The 21,370-nt window shown below is 45.2% G+C and overlaps 1 protein-coding gene across 4 annotated transcripts in view; it reads right to left on the minus strand.

Moving 5' to 3' along the window:
- TPP2 (tripeptidyl peptidase 2) overlaps window positions 1-21,370 on the minus strand; it is a 117,237-nt gene that overhangs the window by 38,126 nt on the left and 57,741 nt on the right. For all 4 annotated transcript variants that reach the window (XM_077297063.1, XM_077297062.1, XM_077297065.1 and 1 more), the window contains exons 19-23: window positions 15,443-15,543; window positions 11,175-11,271; window positions 9,968-10,105; window positions 8,476-8,720; window positions 7,831-7,909 (exon numbers count right to left, since the gene is read on the minus strand). In XM_077297063.1, coding sequence (XP_077153178.1) covers window positions 7,831-7,909; window positions 8,476-8,720; window positions 9,968-10,105; window positions 11,175-11,271; window positions 15,443-15,543 — 660 coding nt within the window. The remainder of the gene's footprint in view (window positions 1-7,830; window positions 7,910-8,475; window positions 8,721-9,967; window positions 10,106-11,174; window positions 11,272-15,442; window positions 15,544-21,370) is intronic.

A 21,370-nucleotide genomic window follows, 5' to 3' on the forward strand; every position in this document is an offset into this window, starting at 1 on the left:
ATGCCGCCAGATTCCACTTGTGGGCATCTAGGAGATGGATTGGTCCCTGAGAAAGAAGGTCTTCTTCCATCGGAAAGTGGAACGGCCCATCCACCTGAAGGTCCACTATCAGGTTGTACCAACTCCTCTTGGGCCACAGCGGAGCTACCAATATGGTAGGCGTTTGTTCTTCTCGCACTTTCTGTAAGACTTTCGCCAGTATTGGGATTGGTGGAAACGCATAAGCCAGCCGGAAATTCCACTTCTGGACCAGTGCATCCACACCTTTGGAGCCGTCCCTGGGGTTCAGAGAGAAGAATGCTTCGACTTTCGCATTTCGGCTGGATGCAAAGAGGTCGATTTCTGGGAGACCCCATTTGTTCACCAGCATCTCGAAACCTCGGTTGCTCAGGCACCATTCCCCCGGATGTATGTCCTGGCGACTTAGATAGTCTGCCTGAATGTTGGACGAGCCTTTCAGGTGAACCGCTGTCAGAGATAAGAGATGTCTTTCTGCCCAGGAGCATAGTCGGGCAGATATATTTTTCAGGCAATTGTTTTTTGAACTGCCCTGATGTCTGATGTGGGCCACCGTGGTCACATTGTCCGAATATATCCGAACGTGATGTCCCTTGATCAGATGACCTCCTACTAGTAGGGCTTCTTCTACAGCTTTTAGCTCTCTGTAGTTGGAAGATTTCTTGCTTGTTGACTGGTCCCAGAGACCTTGGAAAGGGGTGTGATCTATCATGGCCCCCCAGCCTCTCTGGCTGGCGTCTGTTGTAACTGAGGTCAGTGGGACTTGCGTCCAGCTGACCCCTTTTTGTAAATTTTTTGGGGACATCCACCATGCCAGGGAGGCTTTGACAAGGCCTGGCGTGTACAGTCTTTTGTTCAAAGAACTGGGAAGGCCGTCCCAATTCTGCAGGATATGTGCCTGAAGAATTCTGGAATGGGCCTGGGCCCATGGTACCGATTGAATGCAGGCTGTCATCGAGCCTACAAGAGACATGCCTTCTCTGATTGTAGGGGATCTGGTGTCCCTGAACGTTTTGACCTTTGATAAAAGGGTTAGACGGTGTTCTGATGGGAGGAAGGACATCTGTCTTGTAGAGTCCAGGAGGACTCCCAGGAATTTCCTGCATTTGGAGGGTCGTAGGTGAGATTTTTCCAGATTCGGCACCCACCCAAGAGATGTCAGGATTTCGAGAGTCTTGGATACATGAGATTCCAGGCCCTGTTTGGTAGGCGCTATTAACAGAAGGTCGTCTAGATACGGCACTATACAGACGCCTTGCCTCCGGATAAAGGAGACTACTTCCCCCATTATTTTGGAAAATACCCTTGGAGCAGAGGAGATTCCAAATGGGAGGACGTTGAATTGATAATGCTCTATCAGATGTCCTCTCTGTACAGCAAATTTGAGGTAATGGCGATGTCTTGGGTGAATGTGGATGTGAAAGTAGGCATCTTTCAGATCGAGAGTGGCCATGAAGGAGTGTGGACCTATCAAGGGAATGGCATTCTTCACTGATTCCATCTTGAATCTTCGGTACTTGATATGCCGATTGAGATTCTTTAGATTTATAATAACACGGGACTCGCCCGATGGTTTGGGAACCAGGAATAGGCGAGAGTAATGCCCCCGATCCCTCTCCCATTCTGGTATTTGGGATATCGCACCCGACATCTTTAGGGTCCTGAGACCGGACTCCAGATTGGATTGATCTTTCAGGGAAGGTAGGGAGGTGACTTTTAGACCCCGTGGGGGGGGGGGGGGAAATGAATTCTATTAGGAGACCCTCTTTGATGACATTGAGGATCCAGGGGCAAGAGGTGATGTTTTGCCACTGGGAGTAAAAATTTGAAAGTCTCCCCCCCACCGGATCGGAGTCACCGTTTTTCCTGTTGAGATTGCTGTTGTTGTTGTTGAGGGATAAGGATGTTTCTCCCTCCTCCCTTCGGGTAACTCCACCTCCCGGACTTGCCTTTTCCTCTCTGAGAGGTTTGGGCCTGAAAGGGACGAAAAAACTTCTTTTTGGGAGTTTTTTGTTCTGGGAGGGCTTTCTTTTTATCGGTAGCTTTCTCCAAGATGTCGTCAAGAGCAGGCCCGAAAACGTAGTTACCTTTAAATGGTATGGCGCATAATTTAGCCTTAGAGGTGATATCACCAGACCACATTTTTAACCACAGCGCCCTTCTGGCCGAGTTAGTTTGTACTAACGACCTTGCAGCAATTCTGATAGTTTCCATCGAAGAATCTGCTAGGAAACCCGTGGCTCTAAGGAGACTAGGAAGGGAGTCTAATAATTCAGCTCTTGAAGTGCCCTGGGATATGTGAGACTCCAGTTCACCTATCCAGCGGAATAGAGCTCTAGCCACGCATGTTGATGCGATATTAGCTTTGAGGGCTACCGAGGAGGTCTCCCATGATTTCTTTAATAGACTCTATCTTCCTGTCCATCGGATCCTTTAATTGTGACGAGTCTTCGAATGGAAGAGCCGTTCTTTTAGCCACTCTTGCTACCTGAGAGTCAACTTTAGGGACATCCCATTTGGTCAATTCGCCTTCTAAGGGGAATCTACGCTTCATCTCGGATGGAGTACTGAGGCGTTTTTCAGGTAATTCCCACTCTTGGTCAATCATATCAGAGATATTCTGGTGGATTGGAAACCCCACCCGTTTACCCTTAGTTATGCCACCAAACATCTGGTCCTGTATGGACTGGGGTTCCGGCTCCTCCTCCAGCCCCATAGTACTGCGTACTGCAGCTACTAAGTCCTCAACCCAGTCTGAAGAAAAGAGATATTTTCTGGCCTCCGATGTAATAGAGGATGCAGATTCCTCCTGACGACCTGAGGATGAGGCATAAGAGAGGTCTGACTCAGATTCAGAATCCTCTTCCTGGATCTTCCTTTTTTTGGCTGGAGAGGGTGGCGGAGGGGGTGGAGGGGTAAAGGCTGCTAGGGAGGATTGCACCTCTTGCTTGACCAGGGATCGGATTTCCTCTAGTAAAGAAGGTTGCTCTGCCCTGACAACTTTGTCAGTACAGGTCCTGCAGAGTTTTTTCTCCCATGAAGGTGGCAGCTTAATATTACAGATGGCTCACTTCTTTTTAACGGTAGTTTTGGGGGTAGACCTTTCTCCCTGCAATGAGAGGGGAGAGAGAGAGAGAATGACCAAGGATACCCCAAAGTTACTATCTAAGGACCCCTGTCTCTGCGGCACTTACTGTGGCAGGGGCAGCGCTGGGCTCTGCAAGCGCAGGGCAGGTACTGCTCTCCATGATAGGAACGGTCTTACCTGCGACGTTTTCTGGCAGGTTTTATACACAGCGGTATGCACCTGCCCCCAGCGATGTGGATACACCTCCTCCTCCCCTCCATGGTCCAGGCGTGGAGGACGCCGTCCTGCACGAGACGCCGCCGGCGGAAGTGCCTCCAGGGAGCGCAGAAAGGACCGGAAGTGATGCGCGCGACCACTTCCGGGTTGCCAGCGGCATGTTTGGAGGGGAAGGAGACCGGAGAGCTCCAGGAGGACTCCGGTTGGGAACACTAGCCTGCTTTGCCCTCACGGGGGCGCGGGAAGGCTAGGCACAGGTCCCGAGGACACCGCAGCGCGGTGCGACGGGAGCAGCATAGGCGGGGAGGTAAGATACGACCCCATGCTGCCCGGTTATACACAAGCCGACGCTTGTGAGATGCAGTAGTTACCGGCCACCACTGCATACGAAGTAAACCTCTCCTGTCCCATGGGGAACAGGAAAAGACACTGGTGAGAGGGAGGTGGGAGGGCCTTTTAACCTCTCCATTTCCTGTTCCCCATTAGGGCAAAGAGGCAACCTCCATATGCCGTCGTGGAAGGTGACTAGAGAAAACAGTGTGCTTTTTGTTAACCTTTTTGGCTTCTTTAGGGTGAGGCAGTGTGTCTTTAAAGATAAGGGCCAGATAGGCAGGGTATGCGCTTGCAGGGAATGGTTAAGCTCTCCTGGCACAGCTTACCCACGGTCCTGTGCCTGTGTCCCCAGAGAGGAATAGGAGAAGATCGGCGCCTAGAGAGCTGTCAGGTCAGCATTTTCGTCCGGTTTCCCCGCAGAAGTGGAGTCCCAAGATGGCCCCCGAGATTAGCAGGGCGCTTCTCGTTCCAAACGAGAAGTGCCTAGATAGTGGGCGGAGCTTCGACTGTGGGCGGGTAATTAACCCGCAGCCTAGTCCAGCTGAAAAGCAGGGGGCTAAATTTGTGAAGCCTGCCGGCGCTGAACGGCAGCAGACCGCGACGGAGCGCTGGCTGTCCGCCGCTGGGGTCCGACCAGCGGCTCCCCTCCCCGGGGACCAGGACCGCACCTTCCCACGCAGGCAGCGTGAGGAAGGGAACTACTCACCGCCACCGCTGCAGGGATGCAGCGCCTCCTTTGCGATGCATCCTTCCTGAGTCGGGTGATGGAGAGGATCCTCCGGCCATCTTAATCCTGTGCCTGCCGCAAGGGATTTGCAGCTTTCGTGGGGACTGCATGACGCCATCAGGTGGGGGCCTTAGTGATATGTGGTAGGGCCCAGGAGAGGAACATAAGAGCCAGAACTCTATGTGCTCGCCATCTTACAGGGGGGAGATCGGGACCGTAAAGGAACCTTCGCTCAAGCACAGATTAGGAGTGCCCCAGTCGTCGCAGGAGAGGGTACGGGGATACGGGGAAGTATACTCCGAGTGCTCGCCTGTTGATGGTTCGGGGGAGAACGGACCCTTGAAAGGAATCAGGAGAAATTTACAGAAAAGAAAATAAAAACGTTGGGGTCTGAAACTGACCCAAGTGCCTCCTACAGACGCTAAGCAAGAACTGGCTGAATACTGACCAGTGAGGCTGTATACTGCAGGGGAGGAGTTAATCTTTCTATGTTAACTTAGTGTCCTCCTAGTGGCGGCAGCATAACACCCATGGTCCTGTGTCCCCCCATGAGGCGTAAGAGAAATGAAGGTTTGGCCTAGTTTACTATGAACGGAGGCCCAGCTTCACAACAGGTTTTCTTCTTAAGCAAGATATCAAAAGACTACAGTGGATGTGTCAGCAGAATTCACAATGAAAACTACATACAGTAGTCTCACGTTTGTTCCTTACTACAGGAAACCAATGTCTAAGAAAGCCCCAGAAAAATGTGTAAAGATTGCAAGATTTCCATTATTAATTTCAGTCATTCCATACAAACATGGAAAAAAAAAGGGAAATAATTCATGTAAAACAAAAATCTGATTTATACAATAAATATAAATAGTTTAAAATAAGATAGAATACTATTGCAGTGCTATACAAATGATTTGTACTATGCACAGTGTGCACTGTATACTACGTACCCCGAAGTGGAGGACTGACTTGGCCATGCGCTCAGGAAGATTAACAGCTCGGGCTGATGGCATAGTTGTGCTGCTAGCCCCAACTCTGCGCTCTCTCACAGTTAGCAGGGGCAGCAAAGGAGTGTAGGGACAATTGAGCAGGAAGGATTCCGCGGTATGGCCAGCTTCATTGCAGCACCTCTGGTACAATGCAGGTGGGGCCGGTAACAAGTAAACTATACAATTCAGTAATTCTCTCTGCTCTTAAAGTATTTTAAATAAGAGGTTAAATGCAAAGTTGCTCGTTTTACAAACAATTTGCAATTGTATCCATTTAACAAGTGGAGAATAACCCTTTAAAAAAAAAGATCTCTCACATCTGATGAGACTGGAGTACTTTTACTTATTTTTAATAGTACTCCAAATCTATTAAAAATAAAAACATGTGCATTTGTCAGTAAATGCAAACCGAGCCAAAGACCAGGAAACAATCTACCATTGGATATAATGACTTCACAGTAGGCCTTTTCAGGAAGTCTGCCCTATACATTTTACACTATTTGTCCCCCACAAATCACTAAATGATCCCTGGAGAACATTTTTTTATTACGCTTTTGTTCCACTGTAGCTTCAATATCCAAAGGAGCCCAAAATTCCAGGGAACAACAGCTCCCTATAGTCACAGGAAAAGATGATCTGGATCTGCTATGACTCAGCAGCTCAACTACGCAGGGGTTGAGTCCTGGCATCGTGATCACTAGGTCCTACCAGTGCGGCTGGAACTTTTATTCTCTGCATAGAGCAGTATTTCCCAAACTCCAGTCCTCACGGACCCCAACAGGTCATGTTTTCAGGATTTCCATAGTGCTGCAGTGAGAGAACGAACTCCTGATACTTCCATCACCTGTGCACTACTAAGGAAATCCTGAAAACATAACCTGAACCTGTTGGGGTCCGGGAGGACTGGAGTTTGTGAAACACTGGCATATACGGTAGCTTACAGAGCTGGCAAATCCTGCTCCTCAAGACTGCAGCAGCTTTACCCCCACCATAACTTTACAATGATGTGGAGTTACGCCCAGGTCCATGGGTAGTACATTTTTTCCAATTACTACATCTTTGATGGTTTGTATCCTATATCTTGTTTTGGAATCTACTGGATATCACAAATGACACATTGCTGCAGTAGTACAATCCTAAACTTAAGAAATGTGGAGAGTTCACGGAAAAAAAGACAATTTTTGTACAACTCTGTATTACATTTAAAGGGAGAGTGTTGCCAAGTCTTTGCTACCTTGAGAGAAGCATGATGTAGGGACAGATACCAGAATTCCAACAATGTATAAGTTACTGGGCTGCTTACTGCAGTTTGAGTAGTGTCAGCGTTATCGGCTGCAAAAGTAGGTGTTCTCTGAATGCTGAGCTCTGTATAACCCTGGCCCCACCCGTTTCTACCTATGCACAGCATACACAGCTGCTGTGATGGGGGCAGGGTTATACAGCGCTCAAGAATATGGAGGACTACTATGGAGAACTTCCTGGCAGCAGGTTCACTTGGCCTCTAGTGATAATCTCCTGCTGATAAAACACTGGATTTTATATAAACTATACTGAGCAGTCCAGTAAGTGACATCACTGGAATCTGGGTCTCTGCCCCTGAACCGTACTGCTCTCAGATTAGGTGGAAACTAACCTAGAGACAGATACGCTTTAAGATGAAGGTAACAGTAGAATTTCAGAGATACAGGATACTTTTAAGATTCAGCAGATTGAATGCAGAAATCTATCTTGCATTTTACAATCTAAGGTATCAGTGGAAAGATGCTATGCTTCCTTTGCCATTAGGACAACCCCTTGCAAAGTCCTATTGAGACATGTAGATATCATAGAGGGAAGTCACTTGCTTGGGACATTTTATGAGCAGAGCAGACCCATTCTAAGAGCACCTCATGTTTTTGATGCACTTTAGCCAAGCATTTATTACATGAAGAGCCAATGACCTAAATGGCTGCCATGGTACACTACGTTTCCTGGCATATTTGGTACAAGTGAAATGCATGACTATCCCCAGCATTATCTGCTCTTTAGGGGTATGTGTCAGCTGCAATTTAAATGGGGATTTGCACAATAAGGTGACCCCTTTAATTAAAGAGAATAAATAGCCGTCTAAACTTAGTCTGTGTCACAGCTAACCCACATACTTGTGTTAACTCACGCCAGGAAGGTGCTGCATCACTCTCCAACAATATTACTAGAAGTGCAGCGATTACTACATAAAATAGGTATTATTGTAATATTGGACATAGTCGTTTCAAAGCAAAAGTCTAAGTCCAAAACATACTAACCAGTTGCCTTACAACTATGCAAAAAGAAATGGATGGAAAGAGCAAGGCTGGCATGGTTATATTGAATGAAGGAGGCAAAAATACTTCTCATAAGGGCAATACTATATGAAGTGCAAAGGAAGCTAAAAGCAAGTGACGGATCATCAGTGGAGGTATAAAAAGGAGATACGAAATACTTACAGCTTTCTTGCCCAGCTCTGTCTTAGACAGTGTCAGCGTGCCACTTAGATAGCAGCCTGGACCAGCGCCCTTGGGTATTCTGTTAAACAGATTCATAGAATGACAGTGGTTCTCAAAGGAACTGGAAATACCAAATATATTTCATGGATTCCTTTAAGCAAGGCCAACCATGACGTTAAAGAGCACAATATACAACAATACCTAGAGGCACAGAAATGGGTTTAGCTTTTAACATTGAATTTGCTGATTGTTAATTTTGCCAAAGAAAAGTTTCAATGACTGATCTAAATACTGACAACAACCTGTATGACAGAGATCTTAGTAATTTGCAGAACTAAATTACCATATTATATATATATATTAAAAAAAATCTCATCACATCCAGTGCAGCCAACGCCTTGGGTTAAGAAAGCGAGGGTATGTGGTCACTTCTCCTTTCCCAGTGAAGCGAGAGCTCCATCCGAGATCCTGTGCAGGTCTTTGGTAATTACGGCATACAGAGTGACTATACAATGGGTGTTCCAGATGGGAATACCTCTTCAAAATCTACATTCACCTTTGGACCAAGCGCAGACATTTTCTCCACATACCCAAACAATAATTCCGAATATAAAAGTAGGTTGAATGTTTCCACAAGTTACTTACTTATCATCAGGTAGCATTGTAATAAAGAAAGGCTGGCTGTGCTTTGGAGCCAAGGTTATAGTGTTTGCCTTTTTCTTCCCTAAGAGGGCCATGCTGTGACTTTCATATATATCTAGACTCAATGTGTTTGCCATCCTGTGAGAAATCACAAAGGGAAGATCCTTCAAACGCTCCAGCTCATTTAAATGCTCATGACGAACCTGCATCCTTATAGTATAATCTCCCTTTTCAAGCTTCACAGAGTACTGAAAGAAAAAACAATAAAAGACATTAATCTCTATGAAACAACACAATGGTGCAATGCATCACGACGACATACAGGCGGTGAACGGCTGCCCTCACCTCACCATAACTGCGTGGAATGGGGTCCCATGATATCTTTAACTTACAAGCTATGATTGGAATTTTTGAAGTCACAAAATATCTTAAATGGGTTGTCCGCTACAGGACAAGACCCTCCTAAAGGCTTCAGAACCCTATATAAAATGTAAAAAAAAAAAAATCCACATAGCCCTAGTTACGTTGTCAGTGGAGAGGTGATGAAAATGCTTCATTTGTCAGTGAATTCTGACCAAGCCATGCATTTGAATGAGTAAATAAATGTGGGTCCCATCTATTATACATTAGTGGTGTATCCTGTCAGTAGGCCATAAATGTACAAGAGGAATGGGAATGAGCTCCTCAAATACGAGTCAAAACTATTTATGAGGCCAGAATAAGTAACATCCCAAGTGTCACAGAAATCCTATGCAAAACCAAAGAAATGAGCTGGAACAAATGTTGGTATTAGGCTACGTTCACATTTGCGACGTGCGCCGCAGCGTCGGGCGCTGCAGCGTCGCCGCATGCGTCATGCGCCCCTATATTTAACATGGGGACGCATGGACATGCGTTGTGTTGCGTTTTGTGATGCATGCGTCTTTTTGGGCGCACGCGTCAGGGCGCAGAGGACGCAGCAAGTTGCATTTTTTTTGCATCCAAAATCATACAAAAAAAGGACGCATGCGTCACAAAACAATGCGTTTTGCATGTGTTGTGGGTTGCGTCGCCGATGCGTCGCCGACGCAACACACAACAACGCAAATGTGAACGTAGCCTAAGTGCAATGTGTAGGGGTACACTCTCACACTGGCCATATAGCAAACGGAACCTAAGATGAAAACAAAATTGAGCCAATACCCTGCAGTAAGTCAATAGTAATAGTGCAGATAAATAACAGGGCACTGGGTTAACACTATTTTGATCAAAACAGTGTAAAAGCCGTCCTACCACGTCAAGGTGTTCCAATCGATTGCACCTTGTCGTGGTGTTAACCAATACCCGGTGTTATGTATAGGAAACATTACTATTTATTTCCTTACTATAGGGTATTTGCTCATTTTGTTTTTATCTTAGGTTCAGAAATCCTATGCAGTATATATAGCCAAAACATTTTTAGCCTTCATTTCTTCTTCTACAGGACAACACACATCATTTCAAGATAGTACACTACCTGATGGGGGTATGCATCTCCTGAGCCCATGTGTCTTTTGTTCTGGTCATAAATAATCCAAAGCTGGCTATCATATTCCGATTCATACAACAGCTCACAGAGTAAGGGGCAGCTCGGTGTTACTTCTCCACATTTAGGCTTTCAAATGGAAAAAAAAATGAATAATTTCTATATTTCCTCCGTATTTAAGCTTTAAATAAAAGAATTGCAAAGAAAGGATTTGAATATTTATGTTGCATTGTTTCATTCACTTTTCACATTACATACTTCCGTCATGTAGTGGTACTGAAAGTTTTAAAGGAACATAACTAAGATTTCCATTTCAAAGGCATGTTTCTTGTGTTTTATGGTTTGTTTGTTTTTAAAAAAAAAACAAACATTTTTCTGTACGACTTCTGGAGACTTCCCAAATGCCACCAGACAAAAATGTTACAAAAAAATAAAGGATCAGTTGTGTCACCAGTTTCATTCTGGTGCATAAGTCCCCAACGTGTCTCACCGCTTTCTGCCAACTTGGTGCATAAACATAAGGACAACTATGAAGAGCACGATTCCAGATGGCGACTTGTGAGCCATCCTGCACAGATGGGCAGTTTTGGATGTTCATGTACTGTGGGGGACAGGCTAATTATGGGTATCTGGAGAATATCATCCTATGCACAGAGGTGTTGAAGCTGGATGAAATTGATTGTTGTCACTACTTCCCAAGACAATCCCAAATGGGGTTAAAGCGGGTACCCATGTAAGTATACCATCTATATGGGCGGGGGCACAAGGTGCTTTTCATGGGGACGCTTTGCCTGTCATTATACCAGTAATCGGGTCACTGATTGTGGCTCATGACCATTTCTCACAACTAAATGTGGCACTCAAGGAAAGAGGTTGGTGACAACTGGACTGCTTGAGTGTGTTTTTCTATGCTGAAAAAGTCATCACGTAGGGACAGACATATGAGGGTGTCACACATGAATAATTATACTAGAGGAACAATGTTGTAATAACCTTACAGCCATGACAAAATCCATTTTTTTTGTATTTTTCCACAGTCCAGGTGCTGTAAATGCCAACAGTAATACAGCACCAGGAGGTGCAAACATAGAAAAATGATCACTATTAAAAATGCTCATAGGAAACCCATGGTTGTGAAGAGAGGTCTATAAGTTAACAAAACACGATCTAACAGGTATTTCAAAGTATTAAAACTCACCTGATGAAAGTTATATGTTAAAACAATTTCATATAGTTGGCGGTTATTTGGCAAAACATCGCGGGCACCCAGTGGTCTTGTCTTGGCACTTACGGGCCTGCATGATATAACAGATTTTTTATACGTGCATGTAGATCCCCACAGTACACATATACTGTAATCTTTCTATAGCATATACCATTACTCCCCCTATGCAAATTGATGCTTTATAAAAACTGCCAAAGCCTGTTGTGAATGAAAGCACACTGCACAATATACACTGCTTCTATGTGAGGCTACCACCAGCCTTTGTTGTGCCCCGCCAGCCCATGTGACACTTGGCCACCTGCAGTCACTGGACATTATTAATGGAGGATCTAGCCAGTTAACCAGTTCACAATCAGGCACATTTTTGGGTCAATTTTTACATACTGTTGTAAAAGTGGAAAGAAAAAGCCCACTTAACTTTTTACCTACAACCACAAGGGAAGTCTAAAATATATATTTTTTATTCAATTGACACACTGTCCCAAATTACCGTAGGTCATAAAGGGCCTTTGGGAAATAATTTTAGTTATCCAAAACAAATATATGAGAAATATGGCCAAGAAAACATATAAAAACACTTGATAGTTTATGCCTACCGTTTGGTGGGCTAAGTGGTAAGGGTCAAAATAAACCCTCCCCATAGAACAACACAACCACCCAAGTAGCAGATAAGCTGAGCAATACCCACTGAGACAAAATTATATTGCCACTCAAAATAAAAGTGAAACCTAAAATGTTGTAAAGAGAATTCAAAAAAGCAAAATGGTAGATCAGTGGCATATAAAATGTACTTAGCAGTGGTCCATAAGTGTGGGAGACCTCACACATATCACTGGTGTATGAGCAGCTGACTTCAGGGGTATTTACATTCCTAAATATTTAAATACCCCTGAGGAAGCAATGTTAGAATTGCTATTGTTAAGTCAACTTGCATCAAAAAAGCGGCAATACAAAAGGAATACAAAGTCACATAGAGCGCAAAATGACACTAAAAGTGAAAAGTAAACCCTCATACAGCTCAAAAAAAAAAAAAAAAAATTTTGTCTACCAGAATCTGCCAATTTTTTTTTCTTTTTCTGTCTAAGAAATTTTAATGTGCAAGCTTAGGAAAACAAAACAAATGTGTTATCTTGTAAACAGAACAAAAATATTAGATCACTTAAACCGTAAATTCAATATAAAAAAATAATCTAATTGGGAGAGAGAAAAAAAAAAAAAGGATTTTTTCTTTTCACTTTGTGTCAGATCATGTGCAGCATAGAATAAAAATTTTTATTCTGTAACATATGCATTTTTAAAATTGAGTAATTTATGTGGAAGGGGTTAATATAGAGGCCCTTTGAGGACTGATTTGGACCCTAAATATCAGGTTTCTGATAGAGCTGTTAAACTTAAAAGCTGTCTCGTACCAAAAAAGTAAAAGGACATACAAAATACGATGGCAAAATAAAGTAGACATATGAGACATGTTAATAGTTATTCAGGACAGATATTAACCCCCTTTTTTTTTTCCCCACACACAAGAACTTTATTTCAAACTAGCTGAGGAGCCCGGTGTTGCCCAGGCATCATAACTAACTGTGGTTAGTAAAAGCACCTCACATCTCTAATTTTCACCTCACAGCTGTCATTTTCCCCTCAGTATATACCTGTATGTCATCTCCCCTGTATATAGTATATACCTGTATGTCATCTCCTCCTGTATATAGCTGTATGTCATCTCCTGTATATAGTATATACCTGTATGTCATGTCCTCCTGTATATAGCGGTATGTCATCCTCCTGTATATAGCTGTATGTCATATCCTCCTGTATATAGTATGTACCTGTATGTCATCCCCTCCTGCATATAGTATATACCTGTGTGTCATCTCCCCTGTATATAGTATATACCTGTGTGTCATCTCCCCTGTATATAGTATATATCTGTATGTCATCTCCTCCTGTATATAGTATATACCTGTATGTCATCTCCTCCTGTATATAGTATATACCTGTATGTCATCTCCTCCTGTATATAGTATATACCTGTAGGTCATCTCCTCCTGTATATAGTATATACCTGTATGTCATCTCCTCCTGTATATAGTATATACCTGTATGTTATCTCCCCTGTATATAGTATATACCTGTCATCTCCTCCTGTATATAGTATATACCTGTAGGTCATCTCCTCCTGTATATAGTATATACCTGTATGTTATCTCCCCTGTATATAGTATATACCTGTCATCTCCTCCTGTATATAGTATATACCTGTAGGTCATCTCCTCCTGTATATAGTATATACTTGTATGTCATCTCCTCCTGTATATAGTATATACCTGTATGTTATCTCCCCTGTATATAGTATATACCTGTCATCTCCTCCTGTATATAGTATATACCTGTATGTCATCTCCTCCTGTATATAGTATATACCTGTATGTTATCTCCCCTGTATATAGTATATACCTGTCATCTCCTCCTGTATATAGTATATACCTGTAGGTCATCTCCTCCTGTATATAGTATATACCTGTATGTTATCTCCCCTGTATATAGTATATACCTGTCATCTCCTCCTGTATATAGTATATACCTGTAGGTCATCTCCTCCTGTATATAGTATATACTTGTATGTCATCTCCTCCTGTATATAGTATATACCTGTATGTTATCTCCCCTGTATATAGTATATACCTGTCATCTCCTCCTGTATATAGTATATACCTGTATGTCATCTCCTCCTGTATATAGTATATACCTGTATGTCATCTCCTCCTGTATATAGTATATACCTGTATGTTATCTGCCCTGTATATAGTATATAACGGCGGCAGTTAAGGGGCCTTATTCCTCCTGCACTTCAGGCTCCTCCTTTATACACAGTATTTTTCTGCAGCACAGCTTTTCTTTTTTAGGGTATGTGCACACATTCAGGATTTCTTGCAGAAATTTCCTGACAAAAACCGGACATTTCTGCCAAAAATCCGCATGCGTTTTTTTGCGCGTTTTTTTTCGGAGCTTTCCCAATGCATTAAATAGCGGGAAAAACGCAAAAAATCCTGAACGTGTGCACATACCCTTATAGTCGCCTCCTCCAGCAGCACCGCACACTCCTATTCCATATGCAATTGGAAACAGTTGATCCCGAGAGAAATTGCACTAATTGCAATAAAGCGTATCGTATACACAGCCTACTTCTGTAGCACCACACTTTTCTCCTATAGACCTCGTTCACACATTATTTAGTTAGTATTTTTACCTTCCTATTTGTGAGCTAAAACTTGGGAGTAAAACAAAATCAGAGGAAAAGCATATTAGAAACACATCACCACTTCTGTTTTTTTCTCCCATTCCTGGTTTTGGCTTATAAATACTGAGGTAAAATACTGACCAAACCCTGAACGTGTGAATGTGGCCTTATACACAGCCTCCACCTGCAGCGCCTCAGTCTTCTCTATACACAGCCTCATACTGCAGCAGCACTGCTATCATTTACCTCCTCACATCTCTATCCATGAGGCTCCTCCCTTTCCCTCGATGTCATACGTCACAGGAGCAACTCCATTCAAGACACGACAGCTAGATGTGGCCTGTGCCAGCTATGCGGTGTGGGCATGGCTTGATACATACACACTCAAATATACTCGTTTTCCGAGCATGCTCGGGTGATCACCGAGTATTTATGGCGTGCTCGGAGATTATGTTTTAGTCGCGGCAGCTGCATGATTTGCGGCTGCTTCACAGCCTGAATACATGTCAGGATTCCCTAACAAACAGGCAACCCCCACATGTATTCAGGCTGTCAAGTAGCCGCAAACCATGCAGCGGTGGCAACTCAAACAATCTCCGAGCACGCCATAAATACTCAAGAGACCACCCAAGCATGCTCGCAAAACCTGAATAATGAGCACACTCGCTTATCACTAGTCTCCATTTTTCGTGATCTGGCGTTGGGTGAGGGCTTATTTTTGGCATGCGGAGCTGACTTTTTAGTGATACCATTTTGGTGTAGGTACAATCTTTTAATCGCCCGTTATTGCAATGCAACGGCGACCCAAAAAAACGCAATTGAAGTTTTGAATTTTTTTCTTGTTAAGACGTTTAGCGATCGCGTTAATTCTTTTTTAATATGGATAGATTGGGCGATTCTGAACGCGGCGATATCAAATATGTGTATATTTTAATTTCACTTAGACACAAATGTGATGCAAGATTACAACAGTAAATAGGTTTATTTTGATTTTATACGCCACCTTAAGGTTTGCACCCAATTCTTTAAACTTATGCTGGGAGACAGATCTTCATACTTCACTGTAGACTGCACATCAAAACGGGTGATCCCTTCAGATGCATGCTGGCAAGAAAACACAAAAAGAAATTGTACAACAGCAGTGATGTCTGTGGTGGGAATACCTCCTCGACCCCTTCATCCAGAGATGGCTTTCACCTTCCTGACCAGACCAAATATTACAATTCTGACCAATGCCACTTTACGGAGGTAATTACTCGGAAATGCTTCAATGGCCCCCACTGTTTAGGAGACTGGTTTTTCGTGACACGTATTTCATTGTAGTGGTAAATTTTGGCTGATATGATCTGTGTTTTTGAAATTATTATAACATTTGAAAAAAATGGAACGTCACAATTTGCAATATTTTAATTTTTTGTATCTTTAAAAGCAGGTAGTTTCACCACACAAAATAGATCATAAATAACTAACCATATGTCTACTTTAGATCAGCATCATTATGTAAACAATTTTCTTTGTTCGGTTAAAAATTAATCAACAATTTTTCTAACAAAGTACAAAACTAATTTTTTTGAAAGACCACATCACATATGAAGTGACTAAGGGGTTTGTGTGACAGAAAATACCCAAAACTGACACCATTTCAAAAACTTTTAAAGTGCTCAAAACCACATACAAGAAGTTTATTAACCCTTTAGGTGCTTCAAAGGAATTAAAATAATGTAGAAGAAAAAAGAAAAAAAAACATTTAATTTTTCTCAGAAAAAAAAAAAACCCACAATGTTGCTAGAGCCCCAATTTTTTTTTCTTTTTTCACAAGGCTAAAAGGAACAAAAATGGACCCCAAAATTTGAGTACACCAATATCCTATCTGTGGTGAAAGACTACTGTTTGGGCGCACGGCAGGGCTCAGAAGGGAAGGAGTGCCAATTCAATTCTAGAGTGCAATTTTTGCTTTAATTGATTGAGGATGTTATGTCACATTTGTCAAAGCAGCAGAAACCCTCAAAAGTGACACCATTTTTTAAATTACCCCTCTAAAAATTCATCTAGTGGTGTAGTGAGCATTTTTTTAACCCTCATGCAATTCACAGAACCATCATTTGGCTGAGTAAATGAAAAATACTTTTTTACCACTAAAGGAGGGATTTTTGGTTCTTTCCGTAAAATCTCTTTCTTGGAGCCTTCATTGGGGGACACAGGTTACCATGGGGTGTATGCTGCTGACTGTAAGAGGCTGACACTATGCAAATAAGGAAAAAAATAACTTCTCCTCGGCAGCATACACCCACCGACAGGCACAAGTCAACTCAGTTGGTGCTAAAGCAGTAGTAGGAGCAAGTATAAACAAACAACCAAAAACAACGGCACATTGGCCAACACGGTGCAACATAAAGGGAGGGTACTGTGTCCCCCAATGAAGGCTCCAAGAAAGATTTAACGGTAAGAACCAAAAATCCCTCTTTCTTTCTCACTTTATTGGGGGACACAGGTTACCAAGGGATGTCCAAAAGCAGTCCCACAGATGGGGAAAATATTCAGAGAGAAGGAGACTTAGGTCGGCCGGTGGGAAACCGCTGCCTGCAGCATCTTCCTACCCAGACCTGCTTCAGCAGAAGCCCGAGTATGCACCTTGTAAAACCTTACGAAAGTGTGAAGGGACGACCAGGCTGCGGCCTTGCAAATCTGCAAAGCCGAAGCCTGGTGACTAACGGCCCAGGAAGCTCCCACAGCCCGGGTAGAGTGAGCCCTCTCCCCCAGAGGAGGCTGTTTGTTTTGAACACGGTATGCCTCCAGAACCGCCAAACGAATCCAACAAGCAATTGTGGATTTAGAGGCGGGGAGCCCCTTCCGAAGACCTTGAGAGACGACAAACAGAGGATCGGACTGGCGAAAAGAAGCAGTTCTGGAAAGATAGACTCTGATAGCCCTGACCAAATCCAGTTTTTGGAGAGATTTCTCCAAGGGATTAACCAGGGAATGGCACAAGAAAAGGACGATATCCTCGTTTATGTGAAAAAAGTCGAAACTACCTTTGGTAGAAAGGAAGGAACAGGTCGAAGGACCACTTTATCATGGTGCAGAATCAGGAAACGAGAACGGCAGGACAATGCCGCTAACTCGGAGACTCTCCTAATAGAGGTGATGGCGACCAGAAAGGCCACTTTCCATGAAAGAAGGGAGAAAAATGTCCAGAAGTAGTTCAAAAGGCGCGCGCTGGAGGTCGCCAAGAACAAGGTTGAGATCCCATGGATCGACCGGAGAATGGTAAGTAGGCACTATGTGGGCGACGCCCTGAAGGAAGGTCTTCACCTGGGGAAGGAAAGCCAGATCCCTTTGGAAGAGAAAGGAAAGAGCGGACACCTGACCCTTTAGGGTACTTAGGGAAAGGCCCGAATCGAGACCCATTTGAAGGAAACCAAGGACTGAAGGAAGGGAAAAAGACATAGGGAACTAACTGCTGTCTTCGCACCATCGGAAAAAGGCCTTCCAACACTTATGATAGATGTGTGAAGATGTCGGTTTTCTAGCCTTTATCATGGTCTGTATGACGCTGTGAGAAAAACCTGCGTCCCTTAGGACCGCGGCCTCAACGGCCATACCATTAAATTCAGAGACCAAGAATTCGGGTGGAAGAGGGGCCCTTGCGATATAAGATCTGGACGGTCTGGGAGCCTCCAGGGGATGTCCGACAGCATGTTCACTAGCTCCGCATACCAGGCTCTGAGGCCAATCCGGAGCCACTAACAGAACGGGGACTCCCTCTGCCTTAACCTTTTTTTTTTTACGATCCTTGGAATCAAGGGAAGAGGCGGAAACAGATAAGGCATCTGGAACTGGGACCACGAGATCACAAGTGCGTCGCAACCGACGGCCATCGGGTCCCGGGACCTGGATACGTACTGTGGAACCTTGTGGTTTGTTCGGGAAGCCATTAGGTCGACATCCGGAATGCCCCACCTCTGACAAATTTGGTTGAAGACAGTGGGGTGGAAAGACCACTCGCCTGACACGAGCCCCTGACAGCTGAGAAAATCGGCTTCCCAATTGTCCACCCCTGGAATGTGGACATGGTTTTCTGCCCACCGCAGAATCTTCGCCACCTCCCTCATGACCTGCTAGCTGCAGGTCCCGCTCTGGTGGTTTATGTAAGCCACAGCCGTGGCGTTGTCCGACTGAATGCGGACCGGTTTTCCCGTGAGGAGGGACTTCCAGCGGAGGAGGGCCAGAAAGATTGCCCTGATCTCCAAGAGATTGATCGGGAGAAGGGCCTCGAACATTCCAGCGACCGTGCGCTGTGAGATGGAGAAAGACAGCACCCCACCCCTGAAGACTGGCGTTAGTGGTGATGACCTGCAGCGGAGGGAGAAATGACCTCCTGCGCAAGATGGAGGTGGATAGTGTCCACCAAGTGAGAGACTGCCACACATGGAGAGGTAGGCAAACTGGGCGATCCAGGGAAAGTGGGCTCCTGTCCCAGGCAGACAGGAGGAAGGCCAGCAGGAGAGGGTGAGAATGAAACGGAGCATAAAGTACTGCTTCCACGGAAGCGACCATCGTCCCTAGTACTCTCATGCAGAGCCGTAGAGGAAGGAGGACAGGGCGCTTTAGGGCTTTGATGCCCTGCCGTAGAGAAAGGAACTTCTCCTTTGGGATGAGGACCTGGGCTTGAATGGTGTCGAATTCCATGCCCAGGAACTCGAGGCGTTGAGTTGGAATTAAGGTCGACTTGTCTTTGTTGATTATCCAACCGAGTTGGATCAGCGTGTCCAGAGTGATCCCGGCGAGACGGACCCTTGACCAGGAGGTAATCGAGATAGGGGATTCTCATTCCCTTTGATCGAAGGATGGCCATGACCACCGCCATTACTTTCGTGAAGACCCTGGGGATGGATGACAGGCCAAACGGGAGAGCTGTGAACTGGTAATGTTGCTCCTGGATCGCGAAACGAAGGAACCTCTGATGCTGTACACAAACAGGAATGTGTAGGTACGCATCCTGAATGTCCACAGAGCACAGATATTCCACCGGTTCCATGGAAGTGATCACTGAGCGCAGGGAATCCATCTTTAAAGGGCCACTGTCACCCCCTCCAGCCGTTATAAACTAAAAGAGCCACCTTGTGCAGCAGTAATGCAGCAGTCTATCAAGGTGGCTCTTTTAGTTTTTGATTCATTTATTACCTCAATAAAGCGTTTTAAAAATTGGCCACAAATACCAAATATTGTACCAGGAGGCGGTCCGAAGCGTCCTCTATGAATCTCCCAACTGCCGTCACTCTTCTCTTCAGGGGCGATGGTCGCCGCCCCCTGAGCGCTGTTATCTTCTGAAATCCGGCGCCTGCGCTGTGCGTGCCTGCCTGGGGCCTGCGCAGTGTACTTTGTCAGTCACAGCTCAGATGCCGGGTGCCTGACTGCGCCTGTGCGGGCAGTGCGGCCACCCTGTTACTGAATCCCCGCCCCGCACTGTGTTATTCATTATGCACAGTGCGGGGCTGGCATTCCTGGGCATGCGCACTGCGCTGTTCAGGCGCTCCCCCATCTCGGACGCTCTCCCATCTCTGACGCTCCCCCGCCTTCCCAGGAACCCCAGCCCCGCACTGTGCATAATGAATAACAGTGCGGGGCGGGGATTCAGCAGCAGGGTGGGCGCACTGCCCGCACAGGCGCAGTCAGGCACCCGGCATCTGAGCTTTGACTGACAAAGAACACTGCGCAGGCCCCAGGCAGGCACGCACAGCGCAGGCGCCGGATTTAAGAAGAAACAGCGCTCAGGGGGCGGCGACCATCGCCCCTGAAGAGAAGAGTGACGGCAGTTGGGAGATTCATAGAGGACGATTCGGACCGCCTCCTGGTACAATATCTGGTATTTGTGGCCAATTTTTAAAACGCTTTATTGAGGTAATAAATGAATCAAAAACTAAAAGAGCCACCTTGTTAGACTGCTGCATTACTGCTGCACAAGGTGGCTCTTTTAGTTTATAACGGCTGGAGGGGGTGACAGTGGCCCTTTAAGTGTCGAATCCGAAGGTGGCGGTTCAACTGCTTGAGATCCAAAATCGAACGGAGTGAGTAGTCTATTTTTTTTGGAACTACGAACAGATTTGAGTAAAAATCCGAAAACCGCTTGTGGTAAGGAACTGGGACGATTACCCATGAGGCGAGGAGGGAAGCGATGGTCTGGAGAATCCTTGGGTGGACGAGAGAGGAAGAAATGTCTTCCTGGGGGCAAAGAAAATTCTATTTTGTAGCCTGATGTGACAATATCCCTGACCCAGGCGTGGTCGACCACCAATAACCAAGCCTCCGTGAACAGAAGAAGCCGGCCTCCCACCCTGGAAAGATTTCCAGGTGGGGGTGACTCGTCATTTTGAAAGAAAATCTGTGGCTGCGAGATCCGGAGGGTTTAGAGATGCGGCTCTTAGGCCTCCAGTGAGGGGTAGGCATGAAAGACTGTTTTCTTCTTTCCCCTTGAGCGGAAGAACAGTCCTGCTGAGAGGAACCGCTTGAGGAAGAGAAAGGCCGGAAGGGGCGAAAGGACTGGGGTCACTTTCTATTGAAGGGGCGCCTAGGTTTGAATTGAGGTAGAGAGGTGCTCTAACCACCAGTGGCGTCCGAGATGATCTGGTCCAGCTTTGTGCCAAAGAGCCTGGAGCCCTGGAACGGTAGGCTAGTGAGATTTTTTTTAGAAGCGGGGTCTGCGTTCCACGCCTTCGGCCAAAGGACCCGTCGAATTGCAATGATGTTGCTGTTTGCTCTTGCGGAGCAAGCGGCTGCATCCAAGGAGGCATTTAAGAGATATTTCCTTGCGTGGGCAATCTGGTCCGCTAAATCTGCTAGCTCCTTTGACGGAGCCGAAGCTACAATTCCCCTGTGAAGTATCTTGGCCCAGGCAGATACGACTTTCGCCACCCAAGAGTAGGCGAAATTG

This window comes from Ranitomeya variabilis, chromosome 3 (genome assembly GCF_051348905.1).
Source record: "Ranitomeya variabilis isolate aRanVar5 chromosome 3, aRanVar5.hap1, whole genome shotgun sequence".
NCBI lineage: Eukaryota > Metazoa > Chordata > Amphibia > Anura > Dendrobatidae > Ranitomeya > Ranitomeya variabilis.